At 41.2% G+C, this 20,997-nt stretch overlaps 1 protein-coding gene across 2 annotated transcripts; it reads right to left on the reverse strand.

Annotated features, from left to right (window-relative positions):
• Positions 1 to 2,794: 2,794 nt before the first annotated feature.
• On the reverse strand, positions 2,795 to 17,674 carry LOC137773013 (HLA class II histocompatibility antigen, DO beta chain). Of its 2 annotated transcripts, XM_068557314.1 has the most exons (7): positions 17,661 to 17,674; positions 17,306 to 17,397; positions 4,600 to 4,869; positions 3,861 to 4,142; positions 3,297 to 3,407; positions 3,004 to 3,035; positions 2,812 to 2,838 (listed from the first exon to the last, which is right to left on the reverse strand). In XM_068557314.1, exons 2-7 carry the CDS (start codon positions 17,394 to 17,396, stop codon positions 2,812 to 2,814), a joined length of 813 nt encoding a protein of 270 aa, XP_068413415.1. In that variant the 5' UTR covers position 17,397; positions 17,661 to 17,674. The 2 variants fall into 2 exon arrangements, with proteins under 2 accessions (XP_068413413.1, XP_068413415.1); XM_068557312.1 differs by lacking the exons at positions 3,004 to 3,035; positions 17,661 to 17,674 and having other exon boundaries at positions 2,795 to 2,838; positions 17,306 to 17,396.
• Between the last annotated feature and the right edge of the window lie 3,323 nt (positions 17,675 to 20,997).

The raw sequence follows: 20,997 nt of genomic DNA on the forward strand, positions 1-20,997 counted from the left end.
CTTTCTTATTGTGTAAAATTGCCAACAAATCAACAAATAAATGAACAAAAATAAACAACAGAAAAGTGAGCAAAGATACAGACTATTTACAGAAGCAAATACACCAAAGGCCAATAAACATAAAATATTTACTCAAACACACCAATAATCAGAAAAAAATACAAATTCAAACAGCAATGTGATGAAATATTTCTCCCCCAAATTGGCAAATATAATAGTCTGGTTTTTTTAAATAAAGGATTTACAAGAGTCTGTGGGAATGGATTCTCATATATTATTAGTAGCGTCATGGATGAGTGGGAGTTTGGTGGTATCTATTAAAAAATTAAAGTGCAAATGTTACATGATTGACAACAACAATAAAATCCACACCCATATATCTGTAATGTTCTGAATGTTTGTGCCTCTACAAAATGTATCTGCTGAAACCTAGTCCCTAATGTGATGGTATTAAGATGTAGAGCTTTGGGGGGTGATTAAATCCTGAAGGTGGACCCCTTATGAATGGGATTAGTGCCCTTATAAAGGGCCAAAGAGACCAGGGTCTTCCCTTCCACCATGTGAGGCCACAGTGAGATATTGACAGTCTGCAAACCCAGAAGAGGGTTTTCACCAGAACCCGACCTTGCTGGTATCCTGATCTCAGACTTCCCACCTCCAGAACTGTGAGATATAAATTTCTGCTGTTTATAAGCTACTCAGTTTATGGTATTTGGTTGTAGTAGCCTGAATGGACTAAGACAATATCTATCTAAAAGAAACAATCCTACATGATCTTAAAGAGACTTGTAATTGAATGTTTGTTGCACCAGGTTAGGAATAACAAAATTATTTCCAAATTCATAAAGAAAAACTGACAACTTTGTCTTGATTATGAAATTCTGTACATCAAAAAATTATAAAATATGTTAAATATTGGTATATATCCCTTTGGGTAGTTGGATAATCCCAGACTTCCATCCTAGATAAAAACATTCTAAATAAATTCTCATACATGTGCCCCAGATGACATATAAAAAAAGTAATTGAAGAGAAAAGAAACAGTCTTAATTTTAAGAGAGAGAATGGATGAATTGTGATATAGCCATGCAAAGGACTAATATACCAAGTTTTAAGTGAACGAGGTAGGACTAGCAACCTGTATAGCAAAAAAATCATAAACTACAAAAGACCCAGAATACCCAAAGCAACCCTGAGAAGGAAGAACAAAGCCAGAGGTTTCGCACTTCCTGGTTTCAAACTATAGTAATAAAAACAGTATAGTACTGGCATTAAAATGGACACATAGACCAGTGGAACAGAAAAGAGAGCCCAGAATTAAACCCTTCCATATATATTCAAATGAAATAATGAAGATAAGAGAGGAAATAGAATGGACAATAGATGTATAATAAAGAAAATCACAAAGCTAGAGTTTTCTTTTTTTCTTCTTTTTTTTTTTTTTTTTTTTGATAAACCACCTGCAAGACTGATAAGGAAGAAAAATCCAAATTACAAATTACTAACATCTGTAACAAAAAGATGCCATTCCTACAGATTCTACAAACATTAAAAGATACTAACAGGATATAAAGAATTTTGTGCCGGTTGATTTGTTGTTTTGATAAAATTCTTTGAAAAACAACATTTCATGATCTATTTCTGTATAACAAATTACACCCAAAAACAACATTTCATGATCTATTTCTGTATAACAAATTATACCCAAACTTAGTGGCTTAAAACTACAGCCATTTAATGATTTTTCACAGTTCTGGGAGTTGATTGAGCTTAGAAGGTGGTTTTCACAGAGGGTCTCTCATGTGGTTGCAGTCAGATGGTAGCTGGGGCTGGGGTCCTCTGGAGGCTCAACTGGGACACGGAGACACTCTCTCCCTCAGCAATTCCAGTGCCTCTAACGTGGCCTATGTGGTCCCATCAGCATTGAAGGCAAACTTCTTACCTGATGGCTCAGGACTTCCAATAGGAAAGTAAAAGCTGTAAGCCTTCTTTAGACGTACTCTCAGAATGGTCTAAGTCCAGGGCCAGCTACATCTCCATGAGATGAATGATAAATACTTTGTACCCTAATTAATCTACCCCACAAAATTTACCAAAGGTGACCCCGAAATTAGACAATCTGTATAGTCCTACAGATGATTTTTTTAAAATTGTAAGTGTAATAAAAATCATCCCTCAAAGGAAATTCAAGGCCCAAATAGTTTGCAAGGATATGACTACTTTTGAGAGGAGGGAGTGGGCTTTGATTGGCCTGCAGCAGGGAGACTTATGCAGCGGCTGGAAAAGTTCTATTTCTTGGACTGAGCATTGATTACAGGGGTTTTGCCTTAAGTCATGTATTGAATTATACATTTTATGTGGTTATCTCTATCTCAGTTTTATTTTAAAGGAAAAAGTCTTTTAAAAAAACAATGAAAAGGGAGCAGTGACTATCTGAACGTTTGTCTTCTGAAGACTGTGGGGCTGCCTTTGGAAGAGAGAAAGATGGAGATCACGACTTAGAGGGATTAGGGTTGGACCACAGAAAAGTAAAGTTTGGGATTGGAAGGAGCTAGGTCTTAGGGGAATTTCTGGACACTGTCCTTGGAAATGGGGACTAGTATAGACAAGGAGGAGGAAGAAGGGCACAAGGATGAGAGATGCGTGATCTCAGAACACAAGACTCTAGAATCAGTTCAGGACTCCTCCAAGGTCGCATGGAAACGAGTCATCCAGAACATTGACCTCATGAATGTCCTTCACTTAATCCAGGACCACTCGATCCCTCTTCAGGCTCCAGGGGGAGAAGCTTCTATTAGGACCTTAATGTGGTTATGGACGAAGAACTGCTCTTGGGACCTGCAGGGACAGTGATAAAGTCCCGTGAGTCCCCCACCCTCCAGCACAGGGACTCAGCAGGCAGCGCACCCAGCCAGAGTCACTTACATCTTATCCCCGTGACCCTCCCTCCGCCAAAGGATGGGTGAATGATCTGGCACCAAAAGCTAAGGAAGGAGACATTACCTCAGCACCAGACAACAGAGTCTCCACACGTCCTACAATAAAAAAGGAAGAAATAGGATACCCCAGTTAGAACCAAATGTTGTGATTATCCTGAGCGATGGGGGATGACCCAGAGTATCAGAACTCCATCTCCAATTACCCCCCGGAATGTTTCTGGCTTCAGGAAAAACTATCCCAGTGATCCCTGAGAGGTATGATCAGCCCTCCCTGCCTTGCATCTTAGACGTTAGGAAAAGTGGGAAGTGGGGAAAACCAGGGGGCAGGTGGCAAGGGTACTCCTCAGAGTTCATTACCTTTCCGAGCCCTGGTGTGGATGACGATCCCCACCAGAAGGAAGACTAACCCAACCAGGAAGGCTGCAATTCCACTCAGCATCTTTCTCCAAGAATATTCAGACTGAGCCCCTATGGAAAACATGTATTAAAGTGAGCCAAAATCTCCCAGTATTTGGTGTACCTTCCTGAAATCCCAGAACCTGTGCTGGACACCAATCCAATGCTATCTAGGGAAGGACTACATCTTTGAAGCCAAGGTTTGTACTCATGGAGTTTCTGTTAATGATTCTTATAGCCAATAATAATGCCCCCCTAAATGCCAAGACCAAAGCATTAGAGGACAGTAGTTCCCAAAGTTGGAAGTAAGTGACAAGGTGATTACACCTCCATATTTCTTGGAAGATCCAAGGATAGCTATCTGCCATGTTTTTTCCCACCCCAACCCAAAGACCCCAATTTCTATGACTCCCTCAGATCAGAGGGAAGAAGAACTAGTGTTGTAGCCAAGATGAACACAGAGGTAACACAGGTCTTGAGTCAGATTGGCCGAGTTTCGTCCAGAAAGTATAAGCTGATTCTCACTCCACTCCACAGAAACAGGGCTCAGCAGGCTGGGATGATCAACAAGGCAGGTGTAGACGTCTCCAAGTTCAGGTGTCATTGCCAGCATCACCATTGTCTGAAAGGTCCAGTCTCCATTCCTAATGAGGCCAGTGGACATGACCCCCTCTCTCTGTTCCTGCCCATTCCGGAACCACGTGATCTTGATGTCCCCTGGGTAGAAACCTGTCACAGAGCAAAGCAGCAGATTGCGGTGCTGCAAGGCTGGGATCCTCTCTGGATACACTGTCACCTCTGGTTGCACTAGCGGGGGAGAGAAGAAATGAGACATGGTGAAGGAAATCCACAAAGCCAACACAGGAGTTTCATTAAAGGTTATCTCAGCTCCAAATCTCTTTCCCAAATCACCCAAGTAGAAACTGGAAATGTGGGAAAATCTCACCCCCAAAGACTCAAACACTGGATATGTTAGTGCCGCAAGGAGGATTTAGGCTTTATCACATGCCCACAATTGCCCCTTTTATTTGGGAAGACACTAGCCCTTAAAGTCCCCGAGAACTGGGGGTCTGGGACACAAGACCACAGTGAACTGACCCCTGAGGATAGTGAGTGAGTCACAATTGAGGACAGAATATATACAGACTCCCCTGTTCCTGACCCATCTATCCTGAAGCAGGAAACTGCCCAGTACGAGGAAGAAGAGCCACGGCCAGGCTCACACGGGGGAGATTCCTGAACCAGTTCCCACCTTACACCTCACCTTTTCTCCCCACAGTGAAGGGTGCACCCAGCTTGTAGTTGTGTCTGCAGAGCGCATCCACAGAGGCTCTACTCCTTGCCAGTATATCGGGCCGATTGTTCCACAGCTCAGCGTCAGGCTGGCCCAGCTCCGTCAAGGCCACAAACATCCCCAAGTTGCTGTCAAAACGTGCATACTCCTCCAGGTTAAAGATGAATCTGACCACAAACTGCACATTTTCTGTCCCATTGGTGAAGTAACAGTCAGCCTTTGCCTGAATCACAAAATCTTCTAGAAAACCAAAAAAAAGACTATGAACCAGCCCCAATTAGGAAACCCATACCTGGTTTATTATGCCAGACCACATTGATTGGAGAGGAGGCCTTTGACCTCAGTAAATCGGCCAAAGTAGCCTCTGCTCCCCTGGGCCCCACCCTGGTTCCTCTTAGCAAAGAGACACCCATTCTTCTTTGAAAGAAGCCTGAGGTCCAGCTTACCAGGCCAGCCAAACAGGAGACATGTAACCCAAAGAAGAAAGTCAGAATGAGTCCAGAGACATAAACTTTCATTCAACAAATATTCATTCCTTTGACCAATATTTATAGACTGTTTGCGTTTTGCCAGACACTGTGCTAAGTTTCTCCAAGCCAAACTTTCAGAAGCCCAAGAATTCCCAGCCCTGTATGGAATAGTTCAATAGTATTCTTGCCGTTAGTAGGCTAATTCTATATGTTCCTTCTGGAGTAAAGTGAAAGGAGGATGGAGGTGGGGTAAAGAAATTCAGATTAGGTTCATAGTAGGTGTGAAATAATCTCCCCTTCTACTTTCCACTCACTATGGGTTTTCTCAAGAATTTTCTTCTGGGGACTTCCCTAGTGGTCCAGTGGTTAAGACTCTGTGCTTCCACTGCAGGGGGCGTAGGTTCGATCCCTGGTTGGGGAACTAAGATTCCAGGTGGCGCAGCCAAAAACAAATTTTTTTTTAATGAATTTTCTTATGGACATTTTCCTTTGCACAATTACTCAGAGACCTCATCCCCTCTGTTGGCTCTAGTAAGGTAATGACCTCATCACCTCTATCTATGTTGGGTAAAATAATATTAATTCATGACTTGAAGATGCCTTTTATTATCATCATCATCATCATTGGCCCTGTATGCACAGTTCTGGCGGTTGTAATAACATGGTGAATATAGGGCTAACTTAAACCTTCTCTGGAGGCTTTTATATTAAACACTTCCACTGAAGAATGAATTAAAAAATCCAAATCCTTCAATATCCTGTGATAAACCATAATGGAAAAGAATATGAAAAAGAATGTATAACTGAGTCACTTTGCTGTACAGCAGTAATGAACACAACATTGTGATTCAACCATACTTCAATAAAAAATAAATTTTAGGGACTTCCCTGGTGGCACAGTGGTTAAGAATCTCTCTGCCAATGCAGGGAACATGGGTTTGAGCCCTGTTCCAGGAAGATCCCACATGCCACGGAGCAAGTAAGCCCGTGCACCACAACTACTGAGCCTGCACTCTAGAGCCCGCGAGCCACAACTACTGAGCCTGTGTGCTACAACTACTGAAGCCTGCAAGCCTAGAGCCCGTGCTCCACCACAGAAGCCACCATAATGAGAAGCCCGCACGCTGCAACTAGAAAAATCCGGCGTGCAGCAACGAAGACCCAACGCAGCCAAACATAAATAAATAAATAATTTTTAAAAAAATAAACTTTAAATAAATAAATAAAAATGCAAATCCATTCTCCATTATGATTTTCCACTTTCAAAGTACCTTATTAGTATCGATAGTGATTAGTTTGAAATCTATACTAACTTTCATACAATGTAACTCTTTTCTAATTGGCATGTTCTCCAAAACAATTTAATTTCCCAAAGCTATTTAATCAGTCTTCGTAGGTAAGAAAAAGTATGATTGTGTATTGTGGTCTGGACGTTTGTGTTGCCTCCATTCACATGTTGAAATCCCAACCCCCAAGGGTAATGGTATTAGTCAGCGGTGTTGGGGGAGGTACTTAGGTCAGGAGCATGGATTCCTGATGAAAGGGATTAGTGTCCCTAGAAAAGAGGCTCCAAAGAGCTCCCTAGCCCCTTCCACCATGTGATGACACAGAGAGAAGGTGCCAGCTCTGAACCAGAAAGAGAGCCTTTCCCAGAACACAACAATGCTGCAGCCTTGATCTCGGACTTCCCAGCCTCCAGAACTTTGAGAAATAAATTTCTGTTGTTTATAAGCAATGCAATCTGTGGCATTTGTCATAGCAACCCAAACAAACTAAGGTGGTGATAGTTGTCTTAGATTTGAAGATCTAGACAATTTTAAGAGACAAACTGGTAAACGGACCTGGATTGGTCTCAGTTCACTTAAGTTCTAGTTCTATATCTAGTTATTTTACATAGAAACAGACACTTCCCTTCCCTGACCTGCTTCCCTATCAGTAAAGACAGGTTTGGATTCACAAACACAAACACCGAGGTAGAGCTCAAAAGCATTGTGTTAGGTAAGAAAAGAAACAGAATGTGATTCATCGCATGATGACATTTATTAAAATTTAAAAATACACACAGGGGCTTCCCTGGTGGCGCAGTGGTTGAGAGTCCACCTGCCAATGTGGGGGACACGGGTTCGGGCCCTGCTCTGGGGGGATCCCACATGCCGGGGAGTGGCTAGGCCTGTGCACCACAACTGCTGGGGCACACGTGCCTAGAGCCCATGCTCCACAACAGGAGAGGCCACCCCAATGAGAGGCCCGCACACCGCAGCGAAGAATAGCCCCTGCGCGCAGCAACGAAGACCCAACGCAGCCAAAAATAAGTAAATTTTAAAAATAAATAAATAAAGAATACATGAACAGAGTCTTTCTGATTTAATAAATGTGCACCTCAAAACACTGGTACCTATTTATAAAAATTTTTTTTAAAAACAAAAATAAATAAAAAGTAAAAAATAAAAATACACACAGGAGGGAGCAGAGTCAAGATGGCGGACTAGGAGGACGCGGAGTTCGTGTCTTCCCGCAACTAGGGCACCTACCAGAGGCTGGTGGGGGACCTTGACACCCAAGGGGATGGGAGAAACCCCCGAGTGACTGGGGAGGACATGCGGGGGAGCAAGGGGGAAAGCGAAGTGGAGGTCGGAGGGAACCAGTGCCCCTGAGGGGTGGCTGGGGGAGGGGAGGGGTTTCCATGCCCGGAGGGACCCTAGGAGTTTCAGAGGACTCAGGGGAACGTGGATAGCATTTCCCCTGCCTACTCGGGCCCTGAGTCCTCCACCATCCGGGGACCCCTCCTGCCACATGGGTCCTAAGGGTGTGGGAGAGAGGGGGTGGGGGAAGAAGAGTAGAGGTGAACGGGGACCTTGCTAAGGTCTCAGGCCTGATCATCCCTACTCTGAGGCCAGAGGCACATCAGGGCCCCTCCAGTGGCGCTGAGCCTAATTCCTACCCCCCACCCCAAGGGCTTAAGCGTAGGTACTGCCCCCACCTAAAAGCTGCCCATGCCTAAGCCCCACCCCCCATAGCCAAGGCCTTTACCGGCCTTTTTTTCCCTATATTTTTGCTATTGTGATTCTGTTTTACCTTCTGGTTGTTGTTTCATTTATATTTTATTTTTTCTAACATATCTGTTAGTTTTCTAATCTTATATTATTTTTTACTCTTTGTTACTTTCTGCCCTTTTTTATTTTTTTGCCACCCTGTGCAGCTTGCAGGATCTTGGTTCCCAGGCCAGGGGTCAGGGTTCAGCTCCTATGGTGGGAGCACTGAGTCCAAATTGCTGGACTAACAGCCTCAGACCCCAGGGAATATTAATCAGAGTGAGGTCTCCCAGAGGTCCTCATCTCAGCACCAAGACCCGGCTCTACCCAACAGCCTACAAACTCCAGGGCTGGAAGCCTCAGGCCAAACCACCAATAAGACAGGAGCACAGTCCCACCCAACCAAAAAAACAAAAAAAAAAATGAGACAATAAAAAATATGTTACAGATGAAGGAGCAAGATAAAAACCTACAAGATCAACTAAATGAACAGGTAATAGTCAACCTACCTGAAAAAGAATTCAGAGTAATGATAGTAAAGATGATTCAGAATCTTGGAAATAGAACTCAGGCATGGATCGAGAAAATACAAGAAATGTTTAACAAAGACCCAGAAAAACTAAAGAATAAACAAAGATGAACAACACAGTAACTGAAATGAAAAATACAATAGAAGGAATCAATAACAGAAAAACTGAAGCAGAAGAACAAATAAGTGGGCTTGAAGATAGAATGGTGGAAATAACTGCCAAGGAGCATAATAAAGAAAAAAGAATGAAGAGAATTGAAGACAGGCTCAGAGACCTCTGAGACAACATTAAATACACCAACATTCGAATTATAAAGGTCTCAGAAGAAGAAGAGAAAAAGAAAGGGTCTGAGAAAATATTAGAAGAGATTATAGTCAAAAACTTCCCTAACATGGGAAAGGAAATAGCCACCCAAGTCCAGAAAGCACAGAGAGTCCCACACAGGATAAACCCTAGGAGAAACACACCAAGACACATATTAATCAAACTAACAAAAATTAAATAAAAAGAAAATTTTTTTAAGCAGCAAGGGAAAAGCAAAAAATAACATACAAGGGAATCCCCATAAGGTTATCAGCTGATTTTTCAGCAGAAACTCTGCAGGCCAGAATGGAGTGGCAGGATATATTTAATGTGATGAAAGAGAAAAACCTACAACCAAGATCATTCTACCCAGCAAGGATCTCATTCAGATTCGATGGAGAAGTCAAAAGCTTTTCAGGCAAGCAAAAGCTAAGAGAATTCAGCACCACCAAACCACCTTTACAACAAATGCTAAAAGAACTTCTCTAAGTGGGAAGCACGAGAGAAGAAAAAGACCCACAAAAACAAGCCCAAGGGGCTTCCCTGGCGGCGCAGCGGTTGAGAATCTGCCTGCCAATGCAGGGAACACGGGTTCGAGCCCTGGTCCGGGAAGATCCCACATGCCACGGGGCAACTAGGCCCGTGAGCCACAATTACTGAGCCTGCGTGTCTGGAGCCTGTGCTCCGCAACAAGAGTGGCCGCAATAGTGAGAGGCCCATGCACCGCGATGAAGAATGGCCCCCGCTTGCTGCAACTGGAGAAAGCCCTCACACAGAAACAAAGACCCAACACAGCCATAAGAAAATAAATAAATAAATAAAATTAAAAAAAAAAAAAACAAGCCCAAGACAATTAAGAAAATTGCAGTAGGAACATACATATCGATAATTACCTTGAATGTTAATGGATTAAATGCCCTAACCAAAAGACTCAGACTGACTGAATGGATACTAAAACAAGACCCATATATGTGCTGTCTACAAGAGACCCACTTCAGATCTAGGGACACATACAGACTGAAAGTGAGGGGATGGAAAAGGATATCACACGCAAATGGAAATCAAAAGAAAGCTGGAGTAGCAATACTCATATCAGATAAAATAGACTTTAAAATAAAGACTGTTATAAGAGATAATGAAGGACACTACATAATGACCAAGGGGTCAATCTAAGAAGAAGATATAACAATTATAAATATTTATGATTTAAATAAAATAAATATGATTTAAATATCCTCCCAACATAGGAGCACATCAATACATAAGGCAAATGCTAACAGCCATAAAAGAGGAAGTCAACAGTAACACAGTAATAGTGGGGGACTTTAACACCCCACTTACACCAATGGACAGATCATCCAGACAGAAAATAAATAAGGAAATACAAGCTTTAAATGACACAATAGACCAGATAGATTTGATTGATACTTATAGGACATTCCACCTAAAGTGGCAGAATACACTTTCTTCTCAGGTTCACATGGAACATTCTCCAGGGTAGATCACATCTTGGGTCACAAGTCAAGCCTCAAAAATTTAAGAAAATTGAAATCGTATCAAGCATCTTTTCCGACCACAATGCTATGAGATTAGAAATCAATTACAGGAAAAAAAAACTGTAAAAAACACAAATACATGGAGACTAAATAGTGCACTACTAAATAGCCAAGAGATCACTGCAGAAATCACAGAGGAAATTTAAAAATACATAGAAATAAATGACAACAAAAACACGATGACCCAAAACCTATGGGACGCAGCAAAAGACTTTCTAAGAGGAAAGTTTATAGCAATTCAATCTCACCTCAAGAAACAAGAAAAACCTCAAATGAAAAATCTACCCTTACACCTAAAGCAACTAGAGACAGAAGAACAAAGAAAACCCAACGTCAGTAGAAGGAAAGAAATCATAAAGATCAGAGCAGAAATAAATGAAATAGAAACGAAGAAAACAATAGTAATGTCAATAAAACTAGAAGTTGGTTCTTTGAGAAGATAAACAAAATTGATACACCTTTAACCAGACTCATCAAGAAAAAAAAAGGAGAGGATGCAAATCAATAAAATTAGAAATGAAAAAGGAGAATTACAACTGACACCACAGAAATACAAAGGATCATAAGAGACTACTACAAACAACTATATGCCAATAAAATGGAAAACCTGGAAGAAATGGACAAATTCTTAGAAAGGTACAATTTTCTAAGACTGAACCAGGAAGAATTAGAAAATATAAACAGACCTGTCACAAGTAATGAAATTAAAACTGTGATTAAAAGTCTTCCAACAAACAAAAGTCCAGGACGAGTTGGCTTCACAGGCGAATTCTATCAAACATTTAGAGAAGAGCTGACACCTATACTTCTCAAACTCTTCCAAAAGATTTCAGAGAGAGGAACACTCCCAAATTCGTTCTATGAGGCCACCATCACCCTGATACCAAAACCAGACAAAGGTATCACACACGAAAAAAGAAAATTACAGACCAATATCTCTGATGAACATAGTCACAAAAATCCTCAACAAAATACTAGCGAACAGAATCCAACAACACATTAAAGGGATCATACACCATGGTCAAGTGGGATTTGTCCCAGGAATGCAAGGATTCTTCAGTATATGCAAATCAATAAATGTGATACACCATATTAACAAATAAAGGAATAAAAACCATATAATCGGGCTTCCCTGGTGGCTCAGTGGTTAAGAATCCACCTGCCAATGAAGGGGACATGGGTTCGAGCCCTGGTCCAGGAAGATCCCACATGCCACGGAGTAACTAAGCCTGTGAGCCACAACTACTGAGCCTGCGTGCCACAACTACTGAAACCTGTGAGCCTAGAGCCTGTGCTCCACAACGAGAAGCCACCACAATGAGAAGCCTGCACACCACAATGAAGAGTAGCCCCCACTCGCCACAACTAGAGAAAGCCCGCACACAGCAACAAAGACCCAATGCAGCCAAAAATAAACAAACAAGCAAATAAATAAATAAATAAACCATATGATCATATCAATAGATGCAGAAAAATCTTTTCACAAAATTCAACACACATTTATGATTAAAAAAAAAAACTCTCCAGAAAATGGGCATAGAGGGAACCTACCTCAACATATTGGGTGGGCCAAAAGGTTTGTGTGGTTTTTTCTGTAAGATGGCTCTAGTAGAACTTAGTTGTCTTTAAATTCATTCAAAACAATTTTGTTAGATTGTATACGACAGCTGTCGTATCAGCATACATTTTTAAAAAATTATCAAAATTGGTGAATATTTGTGTAGCCATTTTAATATTGAAGATGGAAGAAAAAAGCAACATTTTCAACATATTAGGCTTTACTATTTCAAGAAAGGTAAAAATGCAACTGAAATGCACAAAAAGATTTGTGCAAAGTATGGAGAAGGTGCTGTGACTGATCAAACGTGTCAAAAGTGGTTCACGAAGTTTCATACTGGAGATTTCTCACTGGACAATGCTCCACTGCCGGGTAGACCAGTTGAAGTTGATAGCGATCAAATTAAAACAGTAATTGAGAACAGTCAGTGTTATACCACGCAGGAGACAGCTGACATACTCAAAATATCCAAATCAAGCATTGAAAATCGTTTGCACCAGCTTGGTTATGTTAATGGCTTTGACGTTTGGGTTCTACATAAGTTAAGTGAAAAAAACGTTCTTGACCATATTTCCTTATGTGATTCGCTACTGAAACATAATGAAAACGTTCCGTTTTTAAAACAAATTGTGATTGGCGAAGAAAAGTGGTTACTATACAATAATGTGGAATGGAAGAGATCGTGGGGCAAGGGAAATGAACCTCCAGCAACCACACCAAAGACCGGTCTTCATCCAAAGAAGGTGATGCTGTGTATATGGTGCGATTGGAAGGGAGTCCTCTATTATGAGCTCCTTCCAGAAAACCAAACGATTAATTCCAACAAGCACTGCTCCCAATTACACCAACTGAAAGCAGCACTTGACGAAAAGTTTCCAGAATTATCAACAGAAAACGCATAATCTTCCATCAGGATAATGCAGGACCGCATGTTTCTTTGATGACCAGGCAGAAACTGTTACAGCTTCACTGGGAAGTTTCTGATTCATCTGGTGTATTGACCAGACATTGCGCCTTCGGATTTCCATGTATTTCGGTTTTTACAATATTCTCTTAATGGAGAAAAATTCAATTCCCTGGAAGACCATGCAAGGCACCTGGAACAGCTCTTTGCTCAAAAATATAAAAAGTTTTGGGAAGATGGAATTATGAAGTTGCCTGAAAACTGGCAGAAGGTAGTGTAAAAAAATGGTGAATACGTTGTTCAATAAAGTTCTTGGTGAAAATGAAAAATGTGCCTTTTATTTTTACTTAAAAAACCAAAGGCACTTTTTGGCCCACTGAATAATAAAGGCCATATATGACAAACCCACAGCCAACATCATTCTCAATGGTGAAAAACTGAAAGCCTTTCCACTAAGATCAGAAACCAGACAAGGATGTCCACTCTTGCCACTCTTATTCAATATAGTTTTGGAAGTCCTAGCCATGGCAATCAGAGAAGAAAAAGAAATAAAAGGAACACAAATTGGAAAAAAAAAAAAAAAAAAGTAAAACTGTCGCTGTTTGCACATGACATGATACTATACATAGAAAATCCTAAAAATGCCACCAGATAACTACTAGAGCTACTCAATGAATTTGGTAAACTTGCAGGATACAAAGTTAATGCACAGAAATCTCTTGCATTCCTATACACTAACAACGAAAAATCAGAAAGAGAAATTAAGGAAACAATCCCATTTACCAGCACAAAAAAAAAGAATAAAATACCTAGGAATAAACCTTCCTAAGGAGGCAAAAGACCTGTACTCAGAATACTATAAAACACTGATGAAAGAAATCAAAGATGACACAAACAGATGGAGAGATATACCATGTTCTTGGATGGGAAGAATCAATATTGTGCAAATGACCACACTATTCAAAGCGATCTACAGATTCAATGCAATCCCTTTCAAATTACCAATGGCATTTTTCACACAATTAGAACAAATGATTTTACAATTTGTATGGAAACACAAAAGACCCTGAATAGCCAAAGCAATCTTGAGAAAGAAAAACAGAGCTGGAGGAATCAGGCTCTCCAATTTCAAACTATACTACAAAGCTACTGTAATCAAGACAGTATGGTATTGGCACAAAAACAGAAATATAGATCACTGGTACAGGATAGAAAGCCCAGAGATAAACCCACGCACCTATGGTCACCTAAACTATGACAAAGGAGGTAAGAACATACAGTGGAGAAAAGACAATCTCTTCAATAAGTGGTGCTGGGAAAACAGGACAGCTACATGTAAAAGAATGAAATTAGAACACTCCCTAACACCATACCCAAAAATACACTCCAAATGCATTAAAGACCTAAATGTAAGACTGGACACTAGAAAACTTAGAGGAAAACATAGGAAAAACACTCTTTGACATAAACCACAGCAAGATCTTTTTTGACCCCACCTCCTAGAGTAAGGAAAATAAAAACAAAAATAAACAAATGGGACCTAATAAAACTTAAAAGCTTTTGCACAGCAAAGGAAACCATAAACAAGATGAAAACACAATCTTCAGAATGGGAGAAAATATTTGCAAACAAAGCAACAGACAAAGGATTAATCTCCAAATAACACAAACAGCTCATGCAGCTCAATATCAAAAAAACAAACAACCCAAAAAATGGGCAGAAGACCTAAATAGACATTTCACCAAAGTAGACATTTCACCAAAGTAGACATTTCACCAAAGTAGACATACAGATGGCCAAGAAGCACATGAAAAGCTGCTCAACATCACTAATTGGAGAAATGCAAATCAAAACTACAATGAGCTATCACCTCACACCTGTCAGAATGGCCATCATCAAAAAATCTACAAACAATAAATGCTGAAGAGGGTGTGGAGAAAAGGAACCTCCTTGCACTGTTGGTGAGAATGTAAATTGATACAGCCTCTATGGAGGACAGGATGGAGGTTCCTTAAAAAACTAAAAATAGAACTACCATATGACCCAGCAATCCCACTACTGGGCATATACCCTGAGAAAACCATAATTCAGGACACATGTACCCCAATGTTCATTGCAGCACTATTTACAATAGCCAGGACGTGGAAACAACCTAAGTGTCCATCGACAGATGAATGGATAAAGAAGATGTGGTACGTATATACAATGGAATATTACTCAGCCATAAAAAGGAAGGAAATTGGATCATTTGCAGAGATGTAGATGGACCTAGAGTTTGTCATACAGAGTGAAGTAAGCCAGAAAGAGAAAAACAAATACCGTATATTAACACATATACGTGGAATCTAGAAAAATGGTTCAGATGAACCTATTTGCAGGGTAGGAGCAGAGATGCAGACATAGAGAATGGACGTGTGGAAACAGGGGTGAAGGAGAGGGTGGGACGAATTGGGACATTAGGAATGACATATATATACACAACCATGTGTAAAATAGATAGCTAGTGGGAACATGCTATAACGCACAAGAAGCTCAGCTCAGTGCTCTGTGATGACCTAGATGGGTGGGATCGGGGTTGGGAGGGAGGTCTAAGAGGAAGGGGATATATGTATACATATAGCTGACTCATTTCGTTGTACAGCAGAAACTATCACAATATTGTAAAGCAATTACACTCCAATAAAAACAATTTTTTTAAATACACACAGGAAAACAATGCTACATCTCCTTAAAAGCCACCCTCATACTTAAAGACATACCAGGCACATTAGAATGGCAGGGAGGGAGTGAGAATGGAGACAAGGGAAGAGAGGAGAGCGTCCTTGTTCTGATCAGTGATTACAAGGTGCTGTGAAGTCACTGGGGAAGATTAACTCCATTCTGTGCATTTGAGAACAATATAAAAGGACATTCAGGGGCTTCCCTGGTGGCGCAGTGGCTGAGAATCTGCCTGCCAATGCAGGGGACACGGGTTCGAGCCCTGGTCTGGGAAGATCCCTACATGCCGCGGAGCAACTAAGCCCGTGAGCCACAACTACTGAGCCTGCGCGTCTGGAGCCTGTGCTCCACAACAAGAGAGGCCGCGACAGTGAGAGGCCCGCGCACCGCGATGAAGAGTGGCCCCCGATCGCCGCAACTGGAGAAAGCCCTCGCACAGAAACGAAGACCCAACACAGCCAAAAATAAATAAATAAATAAATTTAAAAAAAAAAAAAGGACATTCAAATGGGTTAATAATGTAAGTTGATCAGGAAAGAGCTCCCTGAAGAAATGGCATTTCAGTTGAGACTTGAAGGATAATTGTTACTGATCTCAAGTGTCGATTTTCCTTCATTTCTACGTTCAGAGGAACTATTGGACTGAGTGTCAGGACAGCAGCATCCTTCCTGGGTCAGCCAGACTCATCTCGAACTCAGCTAATTTCAAACAAGGCTCTAATCTCCAAATCTCTATTTTGTCTTACATTCTAAATAAAAATTTTTTAAAAGTTAGTTTTCAGTCAGATCTGTGTCACAGTTTAGATCTTACTGATTGTGTATGTGTTGTTGTTGTTCAACGGATATTATAAGCTCGGAGAGGTTTCTGTTCTCCAAGAATAATGATCTCCTCACACCCACACCCCACACCCCTAGGTTTGTTCCTCTTTTGTGTTTAATGAGACTTTGACGTTCAAAGGGGTTCTGGTTTTTAGCACATTATATCCTGTTTTCTTCTGATAAATATGTTTTCAGAATGTAATACCACTTCATGTTTGCATAGCTTAACTCCTCAGCTGGAAAAATAACAGCAGTAGATACATGTACCTGGTAACACAAGGACAGGGCTAATACATTCAATTTCTCTCATTTCTCAAGATCGCTTCATACAGTCTGACCATATTATAGGGGCTTAAAAATGTCAAATGAAGCAACCTTCGTTTCCAAGTTCTTTTGTTCACATATACCCCAATTGGATACATACAGAAACAGTCACAATCATCAAACTCCTGGCTGAAGGATAGCAGCTATTCTCAGACTGCCTCAATTTTTTACAGTTCTCCAGACTGACGTTAATACCATAAGGACCCTAAGCAAGCAATGTTTCCCTTTTTCCTGCCTCCGGACTCCTTGAATCCGTGGCTCTGGGACAGGAAGACCCTTTTCCTGCTGGTCCATTGCATGTGGTAAAGAGGGAAGGAATAATTTCCTGTCAAAGGGAAGAAGACTCTCTTTGAACCCAGAAGCCACTTCCGGTCTGGACTGGAGCCTGGACCTGTAGGGAAAGGCCTTCCTCCCCCACGCCAGTTTTTGCATGTACACCTGAAAGAAATCACTGTGTCCTTACCTGGAGAATCTCTGCCTTGAGTCATGGAGGAATCCAGCCTGATTACCGTCACTAACAAAGCCACTACCCAGGGAACCCAAATAGAACCCATTCTGGAAGAAAACAAGCGAGACAGAAAAATCCTCCACCTCTTCAGAATGGGGCTTGCCCACACACAACTCAGTCAAAAATATTCATGAAGAATAGAGATAACTTTCTGGCCTCCCCAGGATTGGAAACTCCTCACATGGATAACCAATCAAGACAGAGGAGCTTTGTGTCATTAGGTGCTGGGTAGAATACTTTCATAAAGTTGTTACCACTCAAGAACTATTTACCTGCAGAATCACTGGCAGCAGTTCAGGTACAAGGAAACCGGCTAGGAGAAAAAGAAAATACTACTCTGCAAGGTATGTGGTCTTAGAAGAACTGGGCAGATTGTTTATCATGGATCTTACTATCCTCATATAGCACTGTCCCTGGCCTGCTGTGACTAATAGATCTCCATACCAATGGGGTGGTTCACATTGCCTACAGAGAGTGTGTAAATAAAGAAGACAGTAGACAGCATTCTGAAGCATGGACCTTACGAGGAGTTAGGGAAAGCATTATCAGAGAAGAAATTGAAGAGACTGAGAATTACCTGAAGAGGATTTCCTGTAAACCAAGATAGGGGGAAGAAAAAAAAAAAAAAAAAACATGGAGAGAGGATTCTCAAAAGAATAAAATACTGCAAAAATGGCTAAGAGGATAAAAGAGAAGAAGGCATTATTGCGTTTTATAAGTAATGGGGCACCAAAAACCTTCAATGGAACAGAGTGTTAAAGGTAGAAACAATATTTCAAAAAGGTAAAGAGTGAATTAAAATGAGAAAATGAAGGCAGCAGATGTAAGCAGTCCTTCGGGAATTTTGGAAGTGAAAACAAGGGAAAAACTGAGACTCTCTCTTGAGAGAAAAGCAACGCTAAGGGAAAATTGCTTTTAAGCTAGAAAAGACCTTCCTAAGTTTCTGAGTCAAGTGAAAGTCACCTGTACTTAGGAGAAATTGGAGATAAAAAGGAGAAGAAAAGAGAAATTACCCTCCAAATGTTGATTGGAATCCAAATAATTGTCACACATGGCAATAAAAAGAGAAAGACTTTTTCAGATACATGAATGAAATAGGAAGGTTGGGGTGATAAAGAGGGGAATGAGGAAGTTCCAGTTGTGTGGCTTCAATAAACTCAGTTTAGAACAAGGCAAGATCTTCTGCTAAAAAGAAACTGGAAAAAAAATATTTGATAACTAAGGAGAACAAGACCCCTTTTTCGCCAAAGTGGTCTGTAAGTGCATTATCATTTAATTAGCATCGCGCTCTATAGCCCAATATTGTGGACAGTGCAAGATGAAACAGACATGTTTCTTGTCCTCAAGAAATGTAAAACCTGGGTGGAGTGACAGGGAAACAATCCACTGTAATGTCAGGAAGAATCAAATCAACATTGTAATGCTTGAGCACACAAGAAGAGAAAATTCTAACCATCTAAGAAAGAGTTCATGATGAAATTGATAAAGTTGATATTTGATACACATGGCTAACAGAGAATTTTAAAACTCCACATTTGTGCATGTGGACAAAAGAGAGGAAATAAACAGTTAAACAAAAAGTGTATCTGGAATTCCTTAAAAATTACTGATTAGCCACAATAAATATGTATATGTATTTTATACACACACACACACACACACACACTACTTCACTGAATGAGAAGATACAATAGAATTTTTTTTCTCCTTCATTTCCCTAAAGGAACACATGCTTTTATAGATGTGTAATGTGGGATTATGATGGTAATTGACCAGGTGAGCCTGGAATACTTGAATTATGCCTTACCAAATATGCTGAGATGCCCTCAGGACAGCTCTACCCATAAATGTGATAGCAAATTGTAAATCAAAGGCTTTATTAGCTGGTCAAATCCCTGATACTCTAATAGAGAGTTTTATGCTAAGCTTCTGTGAAGCATGAGACCCCAAGCAAGGTCTCATGTTCCCACTTTTACTGCTAGCCAGATGTAAATCCTGAAGGATTAGAACTTCCAAGCATATGAAGTGTGGGAAGAAGAAAGATGACAGGGGGAGTCAAGATGGCAGAGTAGGAGGATGCGGAGTTCATGTCTCCTCACAACTAGGGCACCTACCAGGCACTGGTGGGGGACCTCGGACACCTAAGGGGATAGGAGGAACCCCCACACGACTGGGTAGGACTTGGGAGGGAGGGAGGGGAGGAAGAGAAGTGGAGGTGTGACAGGACCGGCATCCCTGAGGGGCGGATGGGGGAGGGAAGGGGTTCCCATGCTCAGAGGGGCCCACTTACAGCAAGAGAATTAGCGGAGATGGGGATAGACCTTTGGGGGATCGGAGGATGGGAAAGGAACGGGTCCAGCATTTCCCCCCATGTACTTGGGCCCCGAGGAGCCTGCTGCAGTCCCAGGCCTGAACCTCCGCCCTCCGAGGCTGCCTCCAGGCATGCTGAGCCTAAGCCCTGCCCCTGCCACCCCTCTCAGAACCTGCATGGGTCCTGAGCGTAGGCCCCGCCCCCGAAGCCCCGCCCCCGCCTAAGCCCCTCCCCATCCCCCCAGCCAAGGACTTTTCTGGACCCTCTTTCTTTTTTTTTGCTGCTGTGGTTTTGTTTTGCCTTGTTGTTGTTTCATTTATTTTTTTCCTAATGTATTTTTTAATTTTCTAATTTAATTTTATTTTTTATTCTTTGTTATTCTTCTGCTTTTTTTTTTCTTTTCTTTTTTTCTGTGCCACACAGCTTGTGGATTCTTGGTTCCCAGGACGCCAGGGGTCAGGCCTGAGCTCCTGTGGTGGCAGGGCTGAGTCCAAATCGCTGGACTAACAGAGAGCCTCAGACCCCATGGAATATTAATCAGAGTGAGATCTCCTGGAGGTCCTCATCTCGGCACCAAGACCCGGCTCTACCCAATGGCCTGCAAACTCCAGAGCTGGAAGCCAGAGGCCAAACAACCAGTAAGACAGGAACACAGCCCCACCCATCAAAAAAATGAGATGACAAAAAAATATGTTACAAATGAAGGAGGAAGGTAAAAACCTACAAGACCAAATAAATGAAGAGGAAATAGGCAACCTACCTGAAAAAGAATTCATCTTTACTAGTGATAGTAAAGATGATCCAAAATCTCAGAAATAGAATGGAGGTACGGATCAAGAAAATACAAGAAATGTTTAACAAGGACCTAGAAGAGCTAAAGAACAAAGAAACAAAGATGAACAACACAATAACTGAAATTAAAGATACACTGGAAGGAATCAATAGCAGAATAACTGAGGCAGAAGAACGAGTAAGTGAGCTGGAAGATAGAATGGTGGAAATAACTGCCAAAGAGCAGAATAAAGAAAAAAGAATGAAAAGAATTGATGATAGTCTCAGAGACCTCTGGGACAACATGTAATACACCAACATTCGAATCAAAGGGGCCCCAGAAGAAGAAGAGAAAGAGAAAGGGTCTGAGAAAAAATTTGAAGAGATTATAGTAAAAACTTCCCTAACATGGGAAAGGAAACAACCACCCAAGTCCAGGAAGTGCAGAGAGTCCGATACAGGAGAAACCCTAGGAGAAACACACCAAGACATATTAATCAAACTAACAAAAATTAAATAAAAAGAAAAAAATTTTAAAGCAGCAAGGGAAAACAAAAAATAACAT

The sequence above is a fragment of the Eschrichtius robustus genome, chromosome 12, assembly GCF_028021215.1.
Source record: "Eschrichtius robustus isolate mEscRob2 chromosome 12, mEscRob2.pri, whole genome shotgun sequence".
In the NCBI taxonomy this organism is placed as follows: domain Eukaryota; kingdom Metazoa; phylum Chordata; class Mammalia; order Artiodactyla; family Eschrichtiidae; genus Eschrichtius; species Eschrichtius robustus.